Below are 24,695 nucleotides of genomic sequence, written 5' to 3'. Positions count from 1 at the left end.
TCTAGCTTATCTCTCCACGCTTCAGGTTCACTGCCTTTATTCCTGATGAAGGGCTTTTGCCCGAAACGTCGATTTCGCTGCTCCTTGGATGCTGCCTGAACTGCTGTGTTCTTCCAGCACCACTAATCCAGAAAGGAGATTCCAGCCAACTCTGTGAATGTCTTCGAGAGGATTCTTCATTGTATTTCCCGCCTGTGCAAATAGCGAATATGTACAAATTTCCCTTCTCCTGGCATCCAGGTCTGTCCATTGTGTTCCTCCTGCGAGCGAAGTCTGCCCTTCATTCTGCCTGTTTATGTGGTTATGGAAGAGAGCCTGCCCTTAGAGTATTGAGAACCACAGTGTTAATCAGGGCTGGGAGCTTGCTGTGCAGGCTGCTTGGGAAGTCTATTCTCTGGTCTGGGAGTAGCTTGGTCACGTCTGGTTTCTTTGTTAGCCAAGACTGGGGCATTGTGAGTGTGTTCTGTGCGTGTTGGCAGGCTTAATCTCTCTGTTTAGCAGGCTAGCTTCTGTGTTTCTTATGTCATGCTGTGGGTGGGCAGGGTAGCAGATTTTTCTCCCACACATATAAGTACTGTGGATGCAAGAGCAGGTCAGTGGAATTCTGCAGTGAGTAACTCTCTACCTGACTCCTTGAAGATTATTTACAAGGTACAAGGAACGCGTGTGATGGGATACTCTCCATTTGTCAACAAAAATGAAAGAACAGATTTATCTACAGTAAACAGCCCAGCTGACATGTACTGCATTCACCATCTTATGCATTGACGACTTCCACCAGCGCACAGTTTGGTAGAGCTTTCCAAATCTGTCCATCTCTACTACCTACAAAAGTTGAGGTTGAAGCCATATTGAAGCACTACTGCCTACAATTACCTTTTTGAAGTTGTCCATAATCCTGTGTCACCATTCCTCAGTGTCTCTGGGCCAAAAACCTAGAATTGCCTTCCTAATGCCACTGTGCATGTTTTACGCTGAATGGACTGCAATAATTCGAGGCATGGCTAGCTATTACCTTCACAAAGGCAATTGGGGATGGGCAGCAAACCTTGCCAATGGTCTTCCTTTCCCATGAATTAAGACAGAGGGTATGAGATTGCATTATTGAGCTAGGAATTGCAACAACTTTGATCCATTAATCAGTTTTTACCAGCGAATGTTTGATAATGAAGGACTTTATGATGCTAAACACTACCTAACCCAAAGAATATTTGTGTAGTAGCAGAGTTCACATGCCAGAATCAAAATTAACCTTTTAGTTATGCAGCTGTCAGACTGATCATTATATATTTATCCTACTTTCTTTCTTGCAGCCTGTCCTTCTTCTGTATCGGTTGAGATCAGTGCCGATGGAGTGAACATGTTGCCCCTTTCTACCCCAGTTATTACTAGTGGACTAACTTATATTAAAATACAGCTGGTCAAAGCTGAAGTTGCATCAGCTGTCTGCCTTCGGCTACACCGCCCACGGGATGCCAGCACTTTGGGTCTATCACAGATCAAACTACTGGGTCTTACAGCCTTTGGGAGTACTTCATCTGCAACAGTGAATAACCCTTTCCTGCCCTCAGAGGATCAAGTTTCTAAAACCAGGTAAAATGCTGGAACTATGCTGATAGTAACTATTTGAAGAAAGTTCAAGAAATATTATAAAGGTGTTATTTTATATTCAGTGATTCTGAGAGGATCTTGTCCAGAATTTAGAAGGATGCAAAGTTAGAGAGGGGGGTATTGGGATATGGGTAGCCAGAGGTGGCAGTCTGTAATCCAGGCAATGCAAGTGAAGAATGCCATGTGAGATGGCAAAGTTACAGTGGTGTCTGTAAATATGAGAGCCTGCATGGAGAATAGGGTTGTAAGTGTGAGAAAAGTAGTTAAGGTGAGTTGAGCTGATGATTGATACCACTAGGGGTATGAAGTTGATTAGTTAGGGTTTAAGGGAACACTTACAGAATCATACAGTCTAGAAGAGGCCCTTTGGATTATTGTGTCAAGACCAGCAAAAGCATACAGCTACATTAGTCACAGTTCCCAACTAAGCCCACAGCTTTGAATGTTATGGCACTTCAAGTGCTTTATAAAGTACTTTGTAAAGGTTGTGAGGTTTCCTGCCTCAACTACCCTCCCAGATGGTGCATTTCAGACTCCCACCATTCTCTGGATAAAAAATCTCCTCAAATCCCCTCTCTCTTTAAAATTATACTCCCTTGATCCTTTGATGAAGGAGAATAGTTGCCGTCTATTCACCCTGTCCTTATCCCTCAAGAGATAGAGCATTGTATGACAAGATTTTGCTTGACTTTTGCTGTAACCAGCACATGGAAACGGATGTGGACTTTCAGTTACTTAATAGATAACTGGTACATTAGACTACGCATTTCATATCTGCTGACACCAGCAATCCTATGAAGAATATTCACTCTACATGCTTATCATTGATGTTTTTCAGACTTTTCATGTGGATATGCATGTACAATGTAAAACTGATTTTAAAACAATTAAAAATCTACTTTGCTTAACCTTTTTTTCTGTTCAATAATATAAACCTCTTTCTCCAGGGCAGTCAAATCTCAGAGACTTTTCCCCAGATTCTACCATAATTTCAGCATCCTCCCTCCCACCCCCATTTCAGGGCATTCCATTTTATCTTACAAGAGACAGTTTAAACATAACCATAAGGTTTCATAATTGTAATGTCTCCCAATCAAGCTGTTAAATCTGCAGTTATTCTAGAGATTGGGAAAGGTTGAATTTCTGATATCATGAGTGCTATTACCTGTTTATTATATATGCTTCAAACATAGTAGTACAAAAAAAATCCAAACATTTAGTACAATTCACTGTTTTATGTAGAACCTCTGAACTATAGCTGAATGTGAAAATTAGTAGCTAAAACATGTAAACAGGAAAAGTTCTAAGTCTGTTCCTCCTTGTACTCTGCTTATGTTGTTGATCTTGTTTAGTCAGCAGTAGTAATGCTGCATTTAGCTTCAAATAAAAAAAAGAGACTAGAGTTTCTATTTCCGTCTATATTTAATTGCTTATAAACCTGTGGATACATGTGGACATCAGCTAAGGACAGCATCAGTTTCAACTGAGATGCTTATCCATGGATGAGTTACCATCTTGAACTCAATATTTGCCCTCCTGTTTGAATTGTTGCTACATGTGGGAATGAGGCCTATCCAAAGAGTGCTGCTGGAACAGAGCACAGAAAATTGATACAGATGAGAAATAAGTTTTATTTTGTCCAGACCTAACTTTGGAATGTTAAGACCAAATTTACAAGTAAGCATGATTGTACTACAATGGTCTCAAAGTTCTCCTGTTCTGTATGTTTTAGTGATTTATTTCTATTTTCAGTATTGGTTGGATGCGACTTCTTCACCACTGTTTGACCCATATCAGTGAACTTGAAGCAATGATGGCCAGTGCAGCAGCTCCTACTGCTAACCTGTTGCAGACCTGTGCTGCACTGCTAATGTCACCATATTGTGGTATGCATTCACCAAATATTGAAGCTGTGTTGGTTAAGATTGGACTGCAGTCAACCAGAATTGGCCTAAAACTGATTGATATTCTCTTAAGGAATTGTGCTGCTTCAGGCACTGATCCAACAGGTAAGGAACATTTTAATCCTAGCTGTTTAAAATGTAGGGGTAAGCAGGTTTTTGATCTCCTTCACTCATTCAGTTATAATACGTTAAATGATGGAAGATGATAACAGTTTACTGATGAGCAGATGGCACTAAGCCAACTGGAAGTCTCCCTCCTTAGCTTAACTGCTGTAAGAACCAACCTAGAATGGTTTTACAGCCTGTTAGGAAGGTAACACACACAGATTTTATAGGTAAAATGGCTGATTCCTGTTCTTAATTTAGTTTGATGAGAAATTTAAAATGGTTACCATTGCTGTTAAAACTATATAAATTAGACCATGGGTATGCACATTTTTCCTTTCTTCCTTCTCTCCCAATAGCTCCTTTCCCCGACCCACCTGTGAACCCTCCCAAAGGTGACTCTGATGATTGTGATATCTTTTTTTGATTGTCTAGATTTAAATAGCCCTTTGCTTTTCGGGCGACTGAATGGTCTATCTTCAGACTCAACTATCGATATCCTTTATCAACTTGGAACAACTCAGGATCCTGGTACCAAAGACAGGTGATGTATCAGTGTTATACAGATAAGATCTGTTTTTGATTTTCTGCAGATAAATTACTTTTTGGGAATTTTAATATATAATGGTCTAAGCCATGCCTTTTTACAACAGGCAAAATGTGTTAAGGATAATTTATCTCGCCAAAATGGCCATGCAGTGGATGTGTCTTTTTACTACCACTTTACTGCTATGTAAACACTCCACAGCAGATTTTCCAGGTGAGATTTTATAGTGCCTGTTTGTAAAATAACATAATGACCTATCCTGTGTTTTCTGACAGTTTCTAATAATGTAGTTTACTATCTTCATGACATCATCAGGGCTCAGTGCTCACTGTTGAATCAGCAACTTTATGCAAAGTTATGCATGAAGTCATGCAAAAATGAAGTTTTTAAAAATTGTTTGAAAAATATTGGAAAACACAGTAGGATGGATTCTAATATGGACTGCATGTCTTTGTACCCTGTTTACGCCTGATCTCCAACCACCACCATTTACAAAGGGCCCTTTCATTTGACAGCTGGAACACCCACCTCTTTTAGAGCAATGTACCTTTTCATGCTGCAACTCAGGGGTCTAATGTTATATAATAGGCCAGAGTGAATGTAATATGTCTGATTTTACAAGCAGTAAAGGCACCGAAAAGGTGGCTTCAAATTATTTATCCGATAGGAACAATATTCTTTCTTTGGGATCTGAAGAGCCATGTGGGCCATTATTGTCTGGGCTCCACCTGTTTCTGTCAATTAAGTTGTTAAATGTTTGTATATTGAACTCTCATTCAGTCCTTGATTATAGTTGTTTGTGTGACTTATATTAACTAATTTAACCAGGAGATGTGGTTCACTGATCCTTCTGAACGCAACGATTGGGGACCCTGCTTGTTTTCTTTCCCCCGCCCCTTCCTTTGTGTATGACTTTGTTGCCAATGATATCCTAATTGTACTGGTTAGTATCAGGTTTGAATTTCATTGGAATTCAGCAGTTAATACTGCATCTACCAACTGGACAATGAAGAGTTTGTTGATGAGCTAATGTGTGGGTAGCATTTTGATGGGCATTGTCATTGAGTACTATAGTTTACAGCTATTAAGTAACTTTTTTTGTTCATGGAGCTAACACACAGGCCTTTCTATTTCAGGATTCAAGCTTTGCTGAAGTGGGTTTATGACTCTGCAGGAGTGGCTGCACTAAAGAGAAATGACCACATGGCCACTGTAAATTCGGAGAATGTAACTCGCGAGTATGGCCTTCTTATGCCATCACCATCCCACTTACATTGTGTAGCTGCTGTCCTGTGGCATAGCTATGAGCTACCTGTTGAGTATGATCTTCCAGGTTTATTAAACAGAGAACTGTTTGAGTAAGTACAGTGCTCACAAAATATTTTCATTGTTTCAAGATTAACTTTTCATTGCTTGCTTCAGGCCTCTGATTTCTGTTTGCATGTTAGTTATTCTATATTAATTGATAGGTTACTCAATAAGCAGTTTAAAATGAGGAACCTTTGGAAATTTAGACCCCAAAATGCTGCTAATCTGTGCAAACTTCTGATAGATACAGTGGCTGTAAATTTAAGACTTGAAGTTGTCATCAACATTGTTGTCTACAAAAAGCATTGCTATTTTGTTTTCTCTCAACTATTTTCTAGTTAAGATTGTGGCTAGGCAGACTGTGTACACATCTTCCTGTAACATTGACAAACTTCTGTCTAACAACAAGGTGAAAGTCAGGAAATTCCTGATCAGAGAGGAATAGTAGGTCTTGAATATAATAAGTGACCCAGCTTCCAATGGCTCTCTGGATAGAATATTGCGAAATTCTGCAAGAAGAAATTTCTCCTCCTCTTCATCTTAAATGGGAAACCCCTTAGTTTGAAACTTCAATGTCAATTGAAGCTCAGTTAGTAACACCCTCACCTCTGAGTAACAAGGTTTTGGATTCAATCACCATTGCACAAAACACAAAGTTATCTGCTCAGATAACTTTGTTGCCAATGCTTGTGTTATTGCTTTTGGATGCTAATTGGCTGCAGTTTCCTGCGTTACAACAGTTACCATCATTCAAAAAGTACTTCATTTGCCAGGAAGCAGTTTGAAATGTCAGGTGTTATGGAAAGTGTCATATAAATGTAAGTCTTTCACTCTGTTCACTTGTCTTAGACTCCAGCACAAGCAGAAACGCCCTTTCAGCTCCCCTCTATTTTAATAACAGCACCTCCCCTTCGAAATAACATAAGACCAACTTGTTCATCTTTTCCTCATCAGACAATTCATTCACCCAGGACTCAGTTGAATGAACCTTCTCTGAATTGCCTCCAATGAATGTATGTAACCCTCCTTACGTAAGGAGAAGGTGTAATCTGACCAATCTCTTGTCCACTTGGCAGCAGAGCTTTTCAGCATTTTGTTCCATTGTCCTTGCAATAAGTGGCAAGATTCTATTTGGCTTCCTAATTATTTACTATACTACATGCTAACTATGTCTTTACCATAACACTTGGCAGTCAGTTGTGGTTTAAGTAATCTGCTTTTCCATTCCTCCAATCAAAGTGAACAAAGTTGCATTTTCACCTTTTATTTATCTGCTTCCAGACATGTCTTTGGAGTATTTCACTGGCAAGAGGGGTTTGCATTGATTGGGGAAGATGGGATGGAATCCTGTCAAATTAAGATATCTTCCTTTGAAGATTTTTGCAATGCTGTAATACATTAGACAGCCTTTTACTGAGATTATCCAGTTTCTTGAACGCTATCGTATTGTTCAATGTATAGCTATGTTTCTGCATTTTGCTATCTTGCTATCTTTTGAAACTTCCAAGACCCCAAGGTCATTGTAGAGGGGATGCTTTCTCATGGGAAAATCTAGAACTAGGGGGTCACTGTTTAAAAATCAGAGATCATCTATTTGAAGCACAGATTAAGTAAAATGTTCTCTCTGGTCATGTGTTTCTTATCTTTTCAGGTTGCTGTTTAACTGGTCCATGTCACTTCCTTGCAACATGGTTCTGAAGAAAGCTGTAGACAGTTTGCTGTGTTCCATGTGTCACATTCATCCCAGCTACTTTTCTTTGCTAATGGGTTGGATGGGCATCACTCTACCTTCTCTACAAATGCAACACAGACTATCAATGACAGATGACAGCAAGAAAGAGGACATGGATTCTGGCTTAACGGATGACTCCAAAAATGCACAAGCACCCATTGTGCTCAATGAATCTCACCTTGCTACTCTTGCTGCAGCAACCCAATCTCCAGAAGCTATCAAGCAGCTCCTAGAGTCAAGCCTACCTTCAATGCTTGTCAAGAGCCTAATCAGTTTTTGCTTCAATCATATTTCCAGTTTGGACTGTGCAGTGCCTTATGCAGAGGTTGCCACAGACAGAAACAAATGGCATCATTCCCAGCAGCGTGTACTCAGCAAGGTCCCCCTCACAGCAGATCTGGTGGCTCCTGTTCTGCGGTTTCTAACTGAAGTAGGTAGCAGCCACACCATGAAGGATTGGTTAGGGGGACCTGAAGTAAACCCCCTGTGGACTGCTCTGTTGTTCTTGCTGTGCCATTCCAGTAGTATCAGCCCCGGACACCACCACCACAATGGGTCCCAGCACATTGGATCAAGATACCTTCCTTCTGCTTCTTCACCTGCAGGAGTAGGACTGACCACTCAACAGAGAACAGCAATTGAAAATTCCACCGTGGCATTCTTCTTGCAGTGCATTTCTTGTCATCCAAACAATCAAAAATTAATGGCTCAGGTAATAACAACGAACTATTCTGTAAACCTCACTTCAGTGTTTCTGATTGAGTGCCTGTATCCAATGACTGAATTAGGGTTGTATATAGACTAACGTTTTAACCCAAGTCATTGCGAAAATATGCATAAATGTAATTAGTTGCGTACTTGGTCATTTTTTTTCTCGAAAGAAGAACTTATTTTTCTCCTTTCTTGCGTTGGACATGTTGATGCACACTAGTGACAAATTCTGGCATCTCTGCAACTTGAATCATCATTCCATCTTTTAAAATGTATGGGATGGTTCAAAGTAAGCTCCTTCCTCGATTTACTTGTTGTCCGTGCATGTATTTTCCAGCAAGGGATGCTGGATGGAATTTTCAACAGAGTATGTGAGAATTAAGGTGAAGGGAAGTATTTAGGCTTGTCTATCTCCGTGAAATGTCCAACTGCATATGCTGTACTTGCCTTCTAAGCTACTGAAGAAGCCCTTCGACTGTCGACCTTTGTTTAGTTTTATGAGCGCTGCTCACTCATCCTGAGTAGAACTTTAAACCATGGTGTAGTTATTGAAAAGCATTGAATTTCTAATAAGATTACTTTTATTTATTTTATTATTTATAAACACAGCTTGCTTTAAAGAAACAAGTTAGAAATAATGGGATTTTAGTATTTTGCTGAGTTGAGTTGAAGTAGTTGGTAAAAACATTGTCAGATTCTTATTAAACAATAAATAACAAGTGAAATTTATTTTAAAATTTAAATACTTTCAGGTTCTCTGTGAATTATTTCAATCAACACCTCAGCGACCAAATGTCCCAACATCTGGAAATATTTCTGGCTTTATTAGGAGGCTTTTCCTGCAGCTAATGCTTGAAGATGAGAAAGTGACTGTGTTTCTTCATTCTCCTTGCCCAGTAAGTACTGATTGATGTTGTGAACAGAGTTAAAGATGTCCTGAGTTCAGTTTGGAACAAAGGATCAAGGTGATAATTTCTTAATATTAATTTGTGTTCAAATGTATACTTTACACTTTATGAAATGGAAATATTATTTAGAATGAGAAGAGGAGGCCTGAGCCCATTATGTGGCAGTAACTAGCAATCCCAGTGCCCCATGTACATATGAATATATCGCAAAAGATATTCCATGCAAATGTACATCTTAATCTATTGAGTGTGGCTGTCACGACTTTAGTATGATATATCAAGTGACACTTTTTAAAACTGGTCATAAACCTGTGTTTGTAATGTGCACTATAGCTTCAGTATTCTTTTGCTGAATTTGGAAAGTGAAGACTTGTAACGCAGTTACAAGTCTTCTCATTTTATTTTCCACAAAGGGATATGGGCTGGTTTGAGGATATATCCAAACAGAAGTGATTTGTTTTTGATTTTTAAGAAAGGATTTTAATTCTTTCCAGAATTGTCTTTTATAATTTACATTGTAGTATTCACAAGTACAGTTTAAAAATAGGCTACTCCATTTAGTTTAGGTATTGGTTTTCTATTTACTATATGACTTCCATGGTTCTAAAATAGCATGCTTTATGTGCAGAATTGGAGCTAATAAGAAATCTTAGGCTAACTTATACATGAGAGAAATCCAAGTACAATGTATCTAATCAACTAGAAATTGCTGTCTGTGGACTTCATAGTATTCAATAAAGCATCTTGGAATCCAAGCAATGTGTGCCATGAATTAGTGTTTTTAATTATTAGAAAGGCAGGATTTAAAAAAATTTCTTCATGGAATATGAACATCATTGGCTAGACCAGTTTTTATTGACTATGCCGTTAACTGCATTGACGGTGAGCTGCCTTCTTTGTCATTGGGGTGTAAGGACACCTGTATCAGTTCCAAGTCAGGATGTGCGTAGCTTGGAGGGAAACTTGGAGGTGATTGTGTCATTTGCTGCCCTTGTAGGAGAGGTCATGGGGATGGAAGATTTTTTAGATATTCTGGACAATCTGTGGCTTACTGATCCTAATGAAAAAATGAATTGTGATTGTATAATGTGATTCTTAAAATGTAAATAAAAAATCTCGTGTAATAGAAGTAGAATTTGTTGTCTTCAGTCAGATTAAACCAGCAATCCACATTGCAGGTGAACATAATCTATTTTCTGGATTACAAAGTCGGGATGCATCCACTAGATGGCAGTTTTTAACTGTATCTGTTGAACTGACTAATATGAAATCTTTGAACGTGGTGATTTTAGAAACAAATGTACCAAGGTTTCATATACAAACCTCAAATGAATAGCATCCTATTTCTCTCAATTCTGCAGCCTTGTTTCAAAACAGATATATCTGTTGGAAATGTACCTTCACATCTTTGAGCAAATTGTTAACAAAGAAAAATGCTCAGCAATTGTTGTTCACCATATAGTTTTGAGTTTAAAAACTGTAAAACCCTTTTTACAATTTTGCATGCAAATATGAAATAAGTTTGTGAAGTTATGGCTTGTGTTACAGGGCAATAAAATCTACGTGTTTTAAAATGAAGTGTTGAGCTATAGTAGATAGCAACTGACTGTCTCTAGCAGCATATAGAATGAGGGGGGCATTGATGTGAAATTAAATATGAGAATTAGAATAGAAACAGGAGAAACTTGTTTGCATGCTGTTCAGAGAATGTGGAGCTCACTTTCAGGTGTCGAGATCAGTGATTTGAGGCAACTGTACTTAATGTAAAGAAGGAGACTGTAAGGAAGATGATGTTACCAAAATCATACTGAAGGAATGACTGAAAAGAACTAAGGGGACTAGGCGACTGTGCTTGAGCCTCTTCTGATCATGGATGATCTGAGGTAATGGCAGTACTGGTTTGTGAAAGAGGAGAAATTAAAAGGCTGGCTTTATTTAAAGTTGACAAAAACCAGGACCAAATGGAATGCACCCAAGGATGTTGAGAAAAGTAAAGAATTGCAGATGCGCTGACCATAAAATTACAATTGAAAGGGAGTGTATATTCAAAATTTGCAGATTACACAAATGTGTAAGAATGATTGAATTGTGTGCATGATAGTGGTAGACTTCAAGAAGGCATAGGTTGATGGAATGTACATAAGAGATTAAATTTAATGTATAAAATTTTGAAGTGGGGAGAATACGGACACACAGTATAAACCAACTGGTGCAACGGTCTGTTGCTGGGAGGGTTTATTTGTGCATAGATCATTAAAGATGACCAGGCTAGTTGCGAAAATGGTAAATGAAGGATAGGGGATCTATTGATTCTAAAACTATTAATGTTCTTTATCAGATTGGATAGCTAGCTAAATAGTTTTAAAAAACATAATGCCAGACATAATTAATTGAAATTACAGGATCATAAATTGCCTTTAAGACAGGAATCTGCATGCACCTAATTTTTTTTCATTTTGTAAATATTATGTATGTCACCATTTAAAGAGGCTCCACATCATCGTATAGGTTTTATTTGGTTAACAAAATGTAAATTAGGCATGCTTGTATGTGAGTAAAGGGAATTTAGTACACAGAAGTGAAGTCGTACTGAACCTACATAAAATGTTGGTTAGGTTCCAACTAGAGTATTCTGTCCAGTTTTGGTCACCTCATGTTAGGAAAGATGTTAAAATCATTTGCCAGAATGATTCCCGGGCAAGGATTTTCTAGTTACAAGGTTAGTTTGGAAAGTCTGAGTTATTGTCCTTGGAGTAAAGGCAGTTGAGGAATAGAGTTGATGGAGATGACGAGATTGGTTGGTACAAAAGCTAGGGGAATGCTGATATAAGATTTTGAATAAGAGATGCAGGGGAACATGAAGAAAACCATTTTAACACATGATTAGTAATGAGTTGGAATTACTACCCTTGATCATGAAGTGGAAACAATGGTTTTAAATGGTAATTATGTGGGCTCTTGAAATAAACTTGTACTGCCATAGTGGCTGAGTAGAGGACTGAGACTGGATTTCTCTGTAGAGAGCTGGCATGAACTCAATGAACTGAATAGTCTCCTGTGCTGTTAATAACTCTGACTCAGATGGATCAACATAATTGAAAATAACAGAATCTAAATTTCCTTGTATGGATGATAAGCACTGACCCAGACTAGTTTCCAGATTAAAATTTTGTATTTCTCTTCACAGCACAAAATTTCTATCCCAAATTTTAGGTTCTTTTCCTGAGATTTCACACACAAGATGCAATTCATATACCAACTTCTGCAAACAGTTTAAGTTTAGTAAAGCCTGTAGAAGCTAGCTGACCCCCTTTGGCACACTTCGCAGGCGTGCAAAGTTGAATCAAAATGAGGCCCTGAACAAAGAAAACACAACCCCTTTATATAGGTCAGTTGGTAATGCTCATAGATACTCTGGCCACTCCCCCCCACAGTCACATACCACTCAAGGCAAACCCCCGTCACTAACAGTCACATGTTATCCCAGGTACAATGGTAGGATGAGATCATCCTTGAAGATAATGCAACTGTAAATGCCCTAATCCTGAAGAATCGTTATGCAGATGATTTCCTGATTCAGTGATTCCACAAGACAATGTAGGCATTTCCCTAGCTTCAGGAGATGGCTAGAAAGCATTTCTGAGTGGAAGGGGCTGAATGACAGGATAGTAGCAGCAAATGATGTCTAATTGGAGTGGGGAGTCATTTGCATTCCTGCATGAATGTTGTCCCCACACAAAGACCGTGTAGTTTAACTTTTTAATATTACATTAATATCCAGAGAGAGAGAGTACAATTTAATCTTTTAACATTACACTGTGCCCTTATTAATTTCTGCTTTGGGATTGAATCATTGTTGTTTATCAATTCATTTTTTTCTCCTTCAGCTTTATAAAGGCAGAATTAACGCTACTAGCCATGTCATTCAACATCCCATGTATGGAGCCGGACATAAATATCGCACCCTTCATTTGCCAATTTCAACCACTTTGGCTGAAGTTTTGGATCGTGTATCAGGTAGAACTTTTAAGCCTTATTTCATATCTGATTGGTTTCAACTAAAGCACTGTGACCTCGCCTTAGACAGTGCCTGAAGGATTGAATCTGCGTTTTTGATATGTATAATCTCTCAGAAACCCTTTCCATCAGAATTTTAATTAATTTTGTGTACATGTTACAGCAACTTTGACACACCATGATGGGAATTTGTGCATAATTACCTGTGGCATTTCAGGTCCTAAAACAGATGGAAAGTTCCAGGATTATTGCAAACATTTTTGTGAAATTAAAATAGAAGAATAAAGTTAAACTGGAATGATTTCCTCATGATGGACCAACCTTGATATTCTTCGTACATAGTACCCAAAATTTAGGATTATTTCTGTAATATGCATGTGTGCTTGTGGTTCACTGCTGAATTAAAAGTTATTAAAGACTAAATATTTGAGTGGATTAAATGCAATTCATTTGATTTTTAATGATGTGATAGGTGCATGGGTTAAGTGACATTACAATAATTTTCATTTAAGTACGTTCAACCTGGTTTTAAATGTTTTTCTTAAGAAAATAAAAGTTGCTGAACCCTTTGATTGAAATGTTTAGCACAGAAGGAAGACTTTTTATTACTGTAAAATCTTGCCTATTTTTTACATTCCTGAATTGCATACAATACTCCATTCGTGCCTAACTGATATTTTACGTTGTTCGTAGCAAAATCTCCCATCTGAGCTCTTACATTCTATTCCTTGGCTAATGAAAGCAAGCATCTCATATGTAATCTTGTCCATCTGATCTACCTCTCCAGCTACCTCCAAGGTTCCAGGACATGCACTCCAAGGCCCCTCCAGACTTCTCTGAATCTGCCCATTTATTATGTACCTCTTAGCGTGGTAGGCTTCCTCTAATGTATTACATTTCAGTTCTCTGAACTCCCATTTACCTTTTGTCTGCCATCTGACCTGTTTTTGGTAACTTCCAACAATGTATAGTTTTCTTGTTTATCATCAATCAGTTGGTCAATTTTTGTATCTTCAAAATTATTAATTGTATAGCCTGCATCCAAATCCAAATTAATCCTAGAATGCTTACAGTGTGGAAAGATGCCATTTGACCCATCGAGTCTGCACCGACCTGAAGAGCATCCCACCCAGACCCAGCCACCACCCCTCTCGATCCCTGTAATCCTACCATGGCAAATCCACCTAGCCTGCACATCCCTGAACACTGGAGGGCAATTCAGCATAGCCAGTCCATCCCACCTGCATGTCTTTGGACTGTGGGAGGAAACTGGATTACCCAGTGAAAACCCAAGCAGCTACAGGGAGAAATGCAAACTTCAGACAGATAATCACCCAAGGCTGGAATCGAACCTGTGTCCCTGGGCGCTGTGAGGCAGCAGTGCTAACCACCAAGCCACTGTACCATGATGTTAAATACGACAATATTATTTGGAAATATCTATTATTTAGTTACCAATTGAAAGCTTAAGCATAAAACACAATACTGAACACTGGAGCAACTCACTAAGGTCTGGAAGTGTCAATGGAGAGAGTAACAGTTAATGTTTCGAGTCCATTCTGACTGTACTTCAGAACTTGAGAAACCTTGTTTGTTTTAAATTTGAAGTGTTAGGTTAACACCTTTAATGTTGTCTAATGTTACTTAAAATTATACTAGGGAATGGCAAAAGAATTAATCTCTAATTGGCATTTAATGGAAAATGATTTAAGGATATATTAATTCAATAATTTTAATGGGTGCTGTAACTCACAGTAAATATTATTTATAGTTTGTTAATATTTATTTGATAAATTACCCTTTCTACAAGACGTTTAATAAACAGTTATTTATCATTTCCTTCAAAACATGCTTTGTTGAGGAATAAACTAATGCATAAACAGTTAGTATATGATGCATGGGTGTTGTGACTCAACCAGGAAAGAAGGATGTTATCAATTTAAGTTGGTAGTAAACTGCTGTGCTTGCAGACAAGTATTAGGCATTGTTCAATAACTCAAGTCTGTTTGGCTATGAGGGGAAGCCATGCTTATGAGAAACTGAAATGGCAGAATATTTTAAACTTGTGTTTAGCATGCTAACCATTAATGTGGATGTATTTTCACCCTATGTACTTTTGCACATTAGATACACCAAGTATCACTGCGAAGTTAATCAGTGAGCAAAAAGAAGAAAAGGAGAAAAAGAACCAAGAGGAAAAAGACAAGTTGAAGAGTGACAATGGCTTCCAAGACAACTACAGTGTTGTTGTTGCCTCAGGTAATGAATGTTTATGATACAACTGTTTAGTGTATGCTACTTCACTTTTTTGGTAATTTAAACTCCCTTCAACTAATGTCAACTTCTCCACTTAACTATAAGTAAAAGATTTAGTTCCTTTCGGTTGACTTCGGAATACAGAATATTTAAGTTAATTGCCAATGCACTGTGAAATAATTGTTTGTGCCAGAATAAATAGATTATTTTTCGAACCTTTTTGTTCTAATAGTTTAATTAAAAACTGTCAAAAAAGAATACATCAGAGATACAATATTATAATTCATTTAAAACATAGTGGACAATGCTGCTTAAACATATGTTAATGTGGACTGATGTACAGTTTTGGTGTTGCTGGAATATACTGAGGCTCAAAGATCTCTGTTCTGTCATGGGAGGGGGGGCATTTTAAAGAGTAAAATTGCCAAAGTGATTAGTACAGTTATCCTGCAGTTAATTTTCTTTGGATTGATTATTGTATGATTAACAATGCCATGGATGTTTGAGTTTCAGTTGCAATTAGACAACAAGAATGCTTATTGTGCAAAAGGAGGCTACTTGGCCCATCATGTCTGTACTGGCTCTCTGAACGAGCAACTCCCCTATTTCAGCTCTGCTCTTTCCCCATGGAATGGAAATAATTTTCTCTCAAAATAATTGCCAGTCTTGTTTTTGAAGCAAGAATTGCAATTGCTTTGACTACACTCAGTCATGAATGCACTGCAGATTCTAACCACTTGGATTTTTTTTTTAGGATTTTCTCATAATGCTGTTGCTTCTTTTGCCAGTTACTACAATGTTGAATGCCGTCTGGTGATTTGTCCTTCTGTCATTGGTAACAATTTCTCCCTATCTCCTCTGCCCAGACCCCATGTTTTGAACACCTCTATAAAATTGTTTAATTTCTCCTCCGAAGAAAAATCCTCCGCTTCTCCAATTTGTCCACATAACTGAAGTCCCTCATTCCAGAAGCCATTTTTATGAAGTCTTTTCTGCACTCTGTCCAAAACCTTCACATGCTCCCTAAAGTGAAGTGGCAAAAGCTGGACACACTGTACCACTTGTGGCCCAACCCATGTCTTGTACAGGTTTACTAGGGCTTCCTTGCTTTTGAATTCTGACATTAATCATTCAGTCCAGGATCCCTTATTATCACTTTCCCAACCTGCTTGTCACCTTCACTGACTTATACACAGGTATCTTTTTCCTGCACCCTTTTTAAACGTTTACCCTTGATCTTGATATTTAGATCAGTCACTTCTACATTTCTCTGCATTAAAGTTTTACCTTTCTCATTTGACCAGACTGTCTGTCTGTGTCTTGAAGATTATCACTATCCTCTTCACCGTTCCAATGCTTCCAACGTTGAGATCTCTGGCCACCTTGCTTGAGAACCGCTGAGGTTTGGTGAGGTATGGATTACATCACTGCTCTATAGTCCTCCCACCTTTTTTTAAATGAAATTGTCCTCACTAAGCTGAGGAAAGTAGATGCTGGGGGTTGGAGCACTTTACTGTTTTAGATTTGCAGTGCCAAGTGCATTATATTTAGGTGTGGAGCAATATTCCCTATCCTCTCCTGGAAAACTTTGTCTTTCGTTGATGCAGGAATGGTTAGAGATTAATGTAACCTTGCCTATTCCCTTGTCTTTTTTATAAATCCTTTTGTATAACAACCATAGTGGAGCTGTCTGATTTGGTAATATTAATTTATGCTGTATGAATAGTTTTATGCTCCTTCATCATGCCCACTAAGAATTAGGTTGAGACTTCCAGAATATATTTCGCCTACAATGTTTTCATGATGTTCGCAGTCAGTACAAGCAATATTTTTTGTGTATGTAAAATCAAAATACTGTTGATGCTGGAAATCTGAAAGCAAAAGAAAAAATGCCGGAGAACTCAGCAAGCCTTACAATATTTGACATTTCTGGAGAGCCACATCGGACTTGAAATATTAACTGTTTCTCTCTCCATAGATGCTACCAGACTTGCTGAGTTTCTCCAGCATTTCCTCTTTTCATTTACATAGTTGAATTCCCAGGAATTTTTCTTGCCTACAACATAGTATGTTAGCAATATTTTAAAAGATCCTGAGTTAAACTTTCTGCTTCCTGCTCATCGGAGGGTATTAGAGTAATAATGAACAGTACTTTGGAGGGTGGCTTAAAATTGACTACTTGATACTTAAATAAATACCATAATAAATTTTGTTTCAGGACTTAGCTCCATTAAACTTTGATTTTCTGCCCGCTGCTCAACCCCCCCAACCAAAAGCAATCCTTTATTTAAATTGGGAGGCATAGCATCATCAATTACTTATAGATATATAAATGTGTGTCCTCTCCAGTAGGTTGTTCTATGACACTGTTAAGAATAAAGTATCGATGAGTGACTCTGCTAAACGCATCATCTAAACAGATCAGATCTTAATTTGGTCATTGCATTAATTTTTGAAAATCCTCCATGAAAGAGACATAGCAAGTATTATGCTTCTGACTTTTTTTGTATGCTGATAAGTATAAGCTTGCCATCTCATTAACTTCAAATTTTTCAATTTTGAAGCAAGTTTTATGAATACCAATTTCTTACTATACATGGGATTCCTGATGTTTCTTTTGAGTGTTTCTCATTGGGCTTACTCTACCATGCTTTATCAGGTCTGAAGTCCCAATCGAAGAGAGCTGTTTCATCTACACCCCCAAGGCCGCCATCCAGGAGAGGAAGAGTGATGACTGATAAATTGGCAACTACTTCCTCATCTACAGAATCTGCTAACAAAACAATTAGTGTTCCTGTGTTCCATCTGTACCACAAACTTTTACCAGGTGAGTAAATGTTTTGAGCAGATTAATAGTCGGCAGTAGTAGATGTAAATTATACCTTGCATTCTCCAAAAGATTTTATCCCAAGCTGATTACAGGTGATGAAGGTAAATTTGCCTATTTTTCATCCATCAGGGACAAAACATTTTCTCCTCCCTATGCCATTGCCTTCTGAAATGGGTATAGTTCAGTTCCAAAAAAAAAAATTACAAAAAGCAAATCAGAAGATGACCTGGTTGAAACATTAGCTTGAAAGCAGAAATTGTTGGACTATAAAATCTGCCTATTTTAACAGTGAGGGATGGAAATGGAAATATCTCGGTCATTGGTAGTTAGACATATTCATAGCATCATACCTGTATCAGACTGTTTCTTGCGTGTGTGACAGTTTCTGCACATTGGACACGAGATGTTAGGTGGACTTTACAGGGTTATCATCTGCCTCCATGAATTCCTGATTCCTTGCTTACATTGCAACCAGGTTGAAATCTAGTTTGATTTTTGTTAATCTTTGGAACTGAACTGTGCACTTCAGAAGTTAATTTGAGAGTTATTAGTGTGGAACTGGTGCCACAAATAGGCCAGATCATGTGGGAAGCGCAGATTCCCTACCATAAAAGATCTTCAGTGAACCAGTTAAGCGTTTTTCATAATTTGACTTCCACAATAGATTTTTATTTCCTAAATACTTTGAAAGACTGAATTCGCAGTCTCAAATTAGCATGGTCGGATTTGAGACCTTTTTTTGTTTGTTCCCAAATTATTCAGTAATATTAACTGCTCCTTCTACACCCTTTTTCAAATTGACTTAACATGGGCCTTGAACCATTCACTCAAATATAAGCACAGAATTTGAGTTGCAGGGTGTCATTGAAAGCTGTAGTTTTGGAAATTCCATCTTTCAAATAAGACATTAAACTGAGACTCAGTTTGCCTGTTCAGGTGATTATGAATTTAATTTTACTCTTTGATAGACTTTTAGCTTATTGTGTGTTAATTTGGCATATGCTAATAAATGTGTTATGTTCCAGTGGTAATGTGTTAACAGAATAAAAATACAATATGGCCTTTTAAATGTTAGAATCATAATTTAATAATTGATTAGATTTCTTAAAATAACCTCTTGATGTTGTTTTGTAGGTCAACCACTGCCAGCAGAGGTGACACTAGCCCAGCTGTTAACTCTTTTGTATGACCGCAAACTCCCTCAAGGCTACCGCTCAATAGATTTGACTGTCAAACTTGGATCTAAAGTAATCTGTGACCAAGTGTTGTCAAAAACTGACTCATTTAAGCGTCTCCGCACAGACAAAGGTATATGCATTTATTAATTGTCCATATGAATACTCATGCATACATAGAGTATTTGTTGAGAACGCGATGCTGGAAAAGCACAGCAGGTCAGGCAGCATCCAAGGAGTAGGAGAATCAATGTTTCAGACTTAAGCCCTTCAGGAATATATAGGGTGTTTGCTCAGCAGTAAAGCCTCCAACGCCCACACTAGTAAATAGAATCTTTGTCAATGCTGGTCTTAGCAGTAAATCTGATTTGGGGCAAGACTTTTGTCTCATAAAATGAATGTGCAATAGAATCTAGGAAAGTTTTTTTTGCTTAATTGTCATTCCAGCGAAAATGTCTTTAAGAAATGTCAGCTAGTAAAGTGCAGAAGTTGTGTTTTACTGAGTCTACAAAGAAAATTTCATTGGGCCAAGCTTTTAATTCTTGTAAGATCTTGGAATCTTGTGAGGGTAGGCATTCCTCCGACTTGATTTATCACTACCTGCAACTTGAATGTTAAGTTCAAGATTGCTAAAGTTCCACAAATGGTATTCCTAGAAGATGGGCGGCAAGGTGGCACAATGGTTAACACTGCTGCCTCACAGCGCCAGAGACCTGGGTTCAATTCCCGCCTCAGGCAACTGTCTGTGTGGAGTTTGCACATTCTCCCCGTGTCTGCGTGGGTTTCCTCTGGGTGCTCCGGTTTCCTCCCACAGTCCAAAGATGTGCAGGTTAGGTGAATTGGCCATGCAAAATTGCCCGTAGTGTTAGGTGAAGAGTTAAATGTAGGGGAATGGGTCTGGGTGGGTTGCTCTTCGTAGGATCAGTGTGGACTTGTTGGGCCGAAGGGCCTGTTTCCACTCTGTAAGTAATTTAATCTAATCTAAATTTACTCATAATTTGCATCCGGAGATGGACAGTTATTACAAGCTGCGTTTGCAGTGAGTGCAGGAATGAATCACCCCCTCAAAAAAAAACACACGTTCATAAGATGTAGAAGCAGCAGTAAGCTATTTGATCCATCAACTCTGCTCTGCTGTGGCTGATTTGATGATCCTCAACTCCACTTTCCTGCCTTTTCCCGACAACACTTTTTTGCCCATACGATTGAAAATCTACCATCTCAGCCGTGAAGGTACTTAATAACCCAGCCTTGACAGTTCTCTGCAGTAAAGTATTCCACAAGTTCACCATCCTCTGACAGAAAAAAAATTCCTCTTCATCTATCTCTTAATTGTGTGATATCTTACTCTGATATTATGCCCTCTGATTTTAGACAGTCCCACAAGAGGAAGCAACTTTTCCACCTCTACCTTTCAAGCCCCCTGAGAATCTTATGTTTCAGGAGAAAGTGAGGTCTGCAGATGCTGGAGATCAGAGCTGAAAATGTGTTGCTGGAAAAGCGCAGCAGGTCAGGCAGCATCCAGGGAACAGGAGAATCGACGTTTCGGGCATAAGCCCTTCTTCAGGAATCAATTCTTATATTTCAATCAGGTCTCCTCTCACTTCTGTCATTCTTCTAAACTCTAAAGAGGGCAAGCCCACCCTATTCAACATCTCTTCAAAAGAAAATCCCTCTGAACCTAGAATCAATCTAGTGAGCCTTCACTGAACTACCTCCAATGCAAGTATCTCTTTCATTAGATAAACAGACTTAAAATTGTTCTCAGTATTCTAGATGTGATCTGACAAGTGCCTTGTATACTTTTAGCAAGACATTTTTATATTCCATTCCCTTAGAAATAAAGGCCAACATTCCATTTGCCTTTCCTATTTCTTGCTAAACCTTTCTGCTAGATTCATGCATAAGGACCCAGAAATTCCGCTGTGCAGTAGTATTCTGCATGCTTTTGCCATTTTAATAATGTTCACCTCTTGTACTATTCCTGCCAAAGTGCATAACCATCCATCTTCCCACGTTACATTCCATTTGCTAAACTTTTGCTCACTCATTTAACCTGTCTATATCTCACTGGTCATTCTCGTCACTTGTGTTCCTGTCTATTTTTCTGCAATCTGCAAACTTGACAATAGTATATTCACTTTACCTCATCCAAGTCATGCATATAAATTGTAAATAAATATGGCTCCAGCACTGAACCCTGTGGCACTTTACTCATTCCATGGTGTTACCCTGAAAACGTCCCTTTTATCATTCCATAGTGTTACCCTGAAAACGTCCCTGTTATCACAATTGTTCTCTTCGTTAGCCAATCGTCTATGCTAATTTATTGCCCCAACACAATTGCCACTGGCATGGTGGCTCAGTGGTTGGCACTGCTGCCTCACAGCACCAGGGACCCGGGTTTGATTCCCGCCTCGGGCGACTGTCAGTGTGGAGTTTGCACATTCTCCCTGTGTCTGCGTGGGTTTCCTCCGGGTGCTCCCCAGTTTCCTCCCCCAATCCAAAGGTGTGCAGGTCAGGTGAATTGGCCATGCTAAATTGCCCATAGTGTTAGGTGCATTAGTCAGAGGGAAATGGGTCTGGGTGGGTTACTCTTCGGAGGGTCAGTGTAGACTTATTGGGCCAAAGGGTCTGTTGCCATACAGTAGGGAATCTAATCTAAAGGGTGTTTTTCCTGATTGGCTTGGATAGAAGATTGTATGACTGGCAAAAGGCAGAAACTGGTGATAAAAGGGTCTTTTTCCAGATGGCAGTCAGTGACTAGTCGAATTCCACAACTATTCAAGTCATACACTAATATATGTGGATATTGTTGCTAAATTGAGATGACACAAATATAGATGGAGGGACTGGTAGTGTTGAAGAAGTGGAGAGGCTGCAGAAGGACTTGGACAGGCTATGAGAGTGGGCAAAGAAGTGGCAGATGGAGTACAGTTAAGACTGAGAGAGATTATGCACTTTGGTCAGAAGAATAAAATCGTAGACTATTTTCTCAATTGTGAAAGGCTTTGGAAATCTGAATTCAGCTCTGAAGAGTCAACTAGACTCGAAGTGTTAGCTTGCTCTCTCTCCATGGATGCTGTCTGACCTGCTGTGATCTCAAAAATTTGTAGTTTTCAACACAGATTTCAGCATCTGGAGTAATCCATTCCAAAACATTAAGAATTTTTATGGAGTGGGTTATGGAATGTTTCCTCTGGCCCTAGGTATGCTACTTCCCAATCAGTACAACATAAACACCAAGAAATTCAAAAGGAACTGCCATGTTCACTGGGAGTGGTTGAAAGAAAAAGTGTAGATTTATTTAAGAAGAAGCTGGTCAAATATTTGAAAGAGAAGGGATAAGTTTATAATAGAATTGGATAGAAAAGATGGCAGGAAATGCAAGTGAGACTGAAGTGCTGGCTGGGTGAAATGGCCTGTGTTGTTTTTATTCATTCGAAATGTGGGCTTTGATGTCTGTGCCAGCATTTATTGCTAATTCCTAGCTGCTATGGAGAAGGTGCTACCATCTTGAACTATTGTAGCTCATTTGTAGAGGTGCCTATATTTTGATTAGGGAGTGAGTTCTAGGGAGTGATTCAGTGATACTGAAGGAATGGGGATATTTTCCAAGTGAGAATTGTGAGTGGCTTAGTGGGAAATGTGGTGTTTCCCTGTAATTTGCTGCCCTTGACAAATTGTACTGCTGAGTGTCATTGGTGGAAGGGGTGAATGTTTGCGTATGTGGTTCCAGTCAAGCAAGCTGCTTTGTCCTCGATGGGATTGGGCTTCTTGGCTGTTCTCATCTATTGCACTCCTGATTTGTAACTTATGGATGGTAGACAGGCTTTGGGGAGTCAACAAGTGAATTACATGCTGCAGGATTCCCAGCCTCTGACATCCTCCTGTAGCCACAGTATTTATAGGTATATTCTAATCAAACTGTTCAGAGTTATCACTACACACCTCTGGAGACGTTGGAACTTGAACCTGGGCTTCCTGGCCCAGGAACATAGCAACACTACCACTACACTTCAGGAGCCCACCATAGTATTTATATGGCTAGTCCAGTTCCATTTCTGGTCAGTGATAACCCCCAAAATGTCGATATTGGGGCAAATTCAATCATTGTCACTTGACGGTCAATGGCATCACAATGGTTAGATATTCTTGTGACAGTGGTCAGTGCCACAGCATTTGTGTGGTGTCAGTGTTATATGTCAGGATATTGTTCCTGTCTTGATGCAATTTAGCATGGACGAGTTCAGTATCTGAGAAGTCGTGACTGGTGCTGAACATTGTGCAATTGTTAAACGTCTGTATTTTTGACCTTATACTGGAAGGAAAGTCATTGATGATCGTTGGGCCTAAAACATTACCCTGAGGAATTGAGGGCACTGGTGATGTGGAAGTGTGGTAATGTTCCTACCTCCTGAGCCAGGATGATCTGTTTCAAATTTCCACCACCTCCAGAGGTTTGTGATAACATCTCTGAATAGATCGATTAGAAAATGTGGAACAAGGATCTTCTGGTGCAGTGGTAGTATCCCCGAATCAAGTCCAGAATACCCAGGTTCAAGTTCTACCAGCATTTGACATGCCATAATGGGTCTGAACAGTAAATAACTATTCTGAGGAGCTTCTGCAGAGGTGGCTGACTTCCAACAACTATAATCATCTACCTTTCTGCCAGTTGTGACTGAAACCAATGGAGAGGTTTCCCAATTCCCACTGATCTCTGGTTTAGCTTTGGCTCCTTGATGCTACACTGAGTCAAATGTGATTGATGGCAAAGGCAGTCACACTCACTATCGAGTTCAACTCTTATTTTGTCCATGTTTGAACCAAGTCCATAATGAGGTTAGGAGCTGAATAGCCTTGAAAGAACCCAGATTAAACATCAATAAGCAGATTATTGCTAAGAAAGTGCTGCTTGATAGCACTATTGATGACCCCTTCCATTACTTTACTAATGACCCTGAGTATATCGATAGGGTGGTATTTGGCCAGTTTGACTTTGTTTTGCCTTTTGTGTATTGGACATACCAGGGCAATTTTCTATATGGTCAGTTAGATGCCAGAGTAGCCATAGATGAACAGAAGTGCAATAAGTTCTGGAACTCAACTTCGGTATTATTGCCAGCATGTTGCCATGGCATTTGCAGCATCGAGCATCTTCAGCCATTTTTTGATAACAAGTGGAGTGAATGGGGTATTTGTGATGCTGGGGTCCTCTGGAGGATGCCAAGATGCATCTGTCTCGTAGATCCTGTGTTATCTTATGTAAATGTGAAATACGTTATTCTGATCCAAGACCAAAATAAATAAATAAGCGGTCACTTTGTAACGTGAAATCTAAAATAGTTGTAACTTAGATTTCCTTGAGTTGAACTTGAGTTTTAAATTGTTTATTTAAATTTTGTTTCTTGGAGACTGGAGTCTGTTTTGTACATATCTTGGAACTGCTAGGATAATAAAAACTGAATCTTAAATGAAGCTTTCAAATCAAATTTAACCGAAAGTGTAATGTCAGCGTCATTGTGGGCAGTGCAAAACAGCAACTTTGAGCAAGGCTTCTGACTCCTAATCTTATTTTAAATTTATTT

At 38.8% G+C, this 24,695-nt stretch overlaps 1 protein-coding gene across 5 annotated transcripts in view; it reads left to right on the top strand.

Moving 5' to 3' along the window:
* birc6 (baculoviral IAP repeat containing 6) overlaps positions 1–24,695 on the top strand; it is a 242,598-nt gene that overhangs the window by 139,933 nt on the left and 77,970 nt on the right. For all 5 annotated transcript variants that reach the window (XM_043695518.1, XM_043695521.1, XM_043695519.1 and 2 more), the window contains 10 exons: positions 1,314–1,593; positions 3,364–3,620; positions 4,056–4,164; positions 5,304–5,525; positions 7,127–7,919; positions 8,671–8,814; positions 12,714–12,843; positions 14,971–15,102; positions 17,759–17,926; positions 19,064–19,237. In XM_043695518.1, the coding sequence (XP_043551453.1) occupies positions 1,314–1,593; positions 3,364–3,620; positions 4,056–4,164; positions 5,304–5,525; positions 7,127–7,919; positions 8,671–8,814; positions 12,714–12,843; positions 14,971–15,102; positions 17,759–17,926; positions 19,064–19,237 (2,409 nt within the window). The remainder of the gene's footprint in view (positions 1–1,313; positions 1,594–3,363; positions 3,621–4,055; positions 4,165–5,303; positions 5,526–7,126; positions 7,920–8,670; positions 8,815–12,713; positions 12,844–14,970; positions 15,103–17,758; positions 17,927–19,063; positions 19,238–24,695) is intronic.

Source organism: Chiloscyllium plagiosum, chromosome 9 (genome assembly GCF_004010195.1).
Source record: "Chiloscyllium plagiosum isolate BGI_BamShark_2017 chromosome 9, ASM401019v2, whole genome shotgun sequence".
Classification (NCBI taxonomy): domain Eukaryota; kingdom Metazoa; phylum Chordata; class Chondrichthyes; order Orectolobiformes; family Hemiscylliidae; genus Chiloscyllium; species Chiloscyllium plagiosum.
Note: the sequence above shows the minus strand (reverse complement) of the source record. Positions and strands in the feature narration are given on the sequence as shown.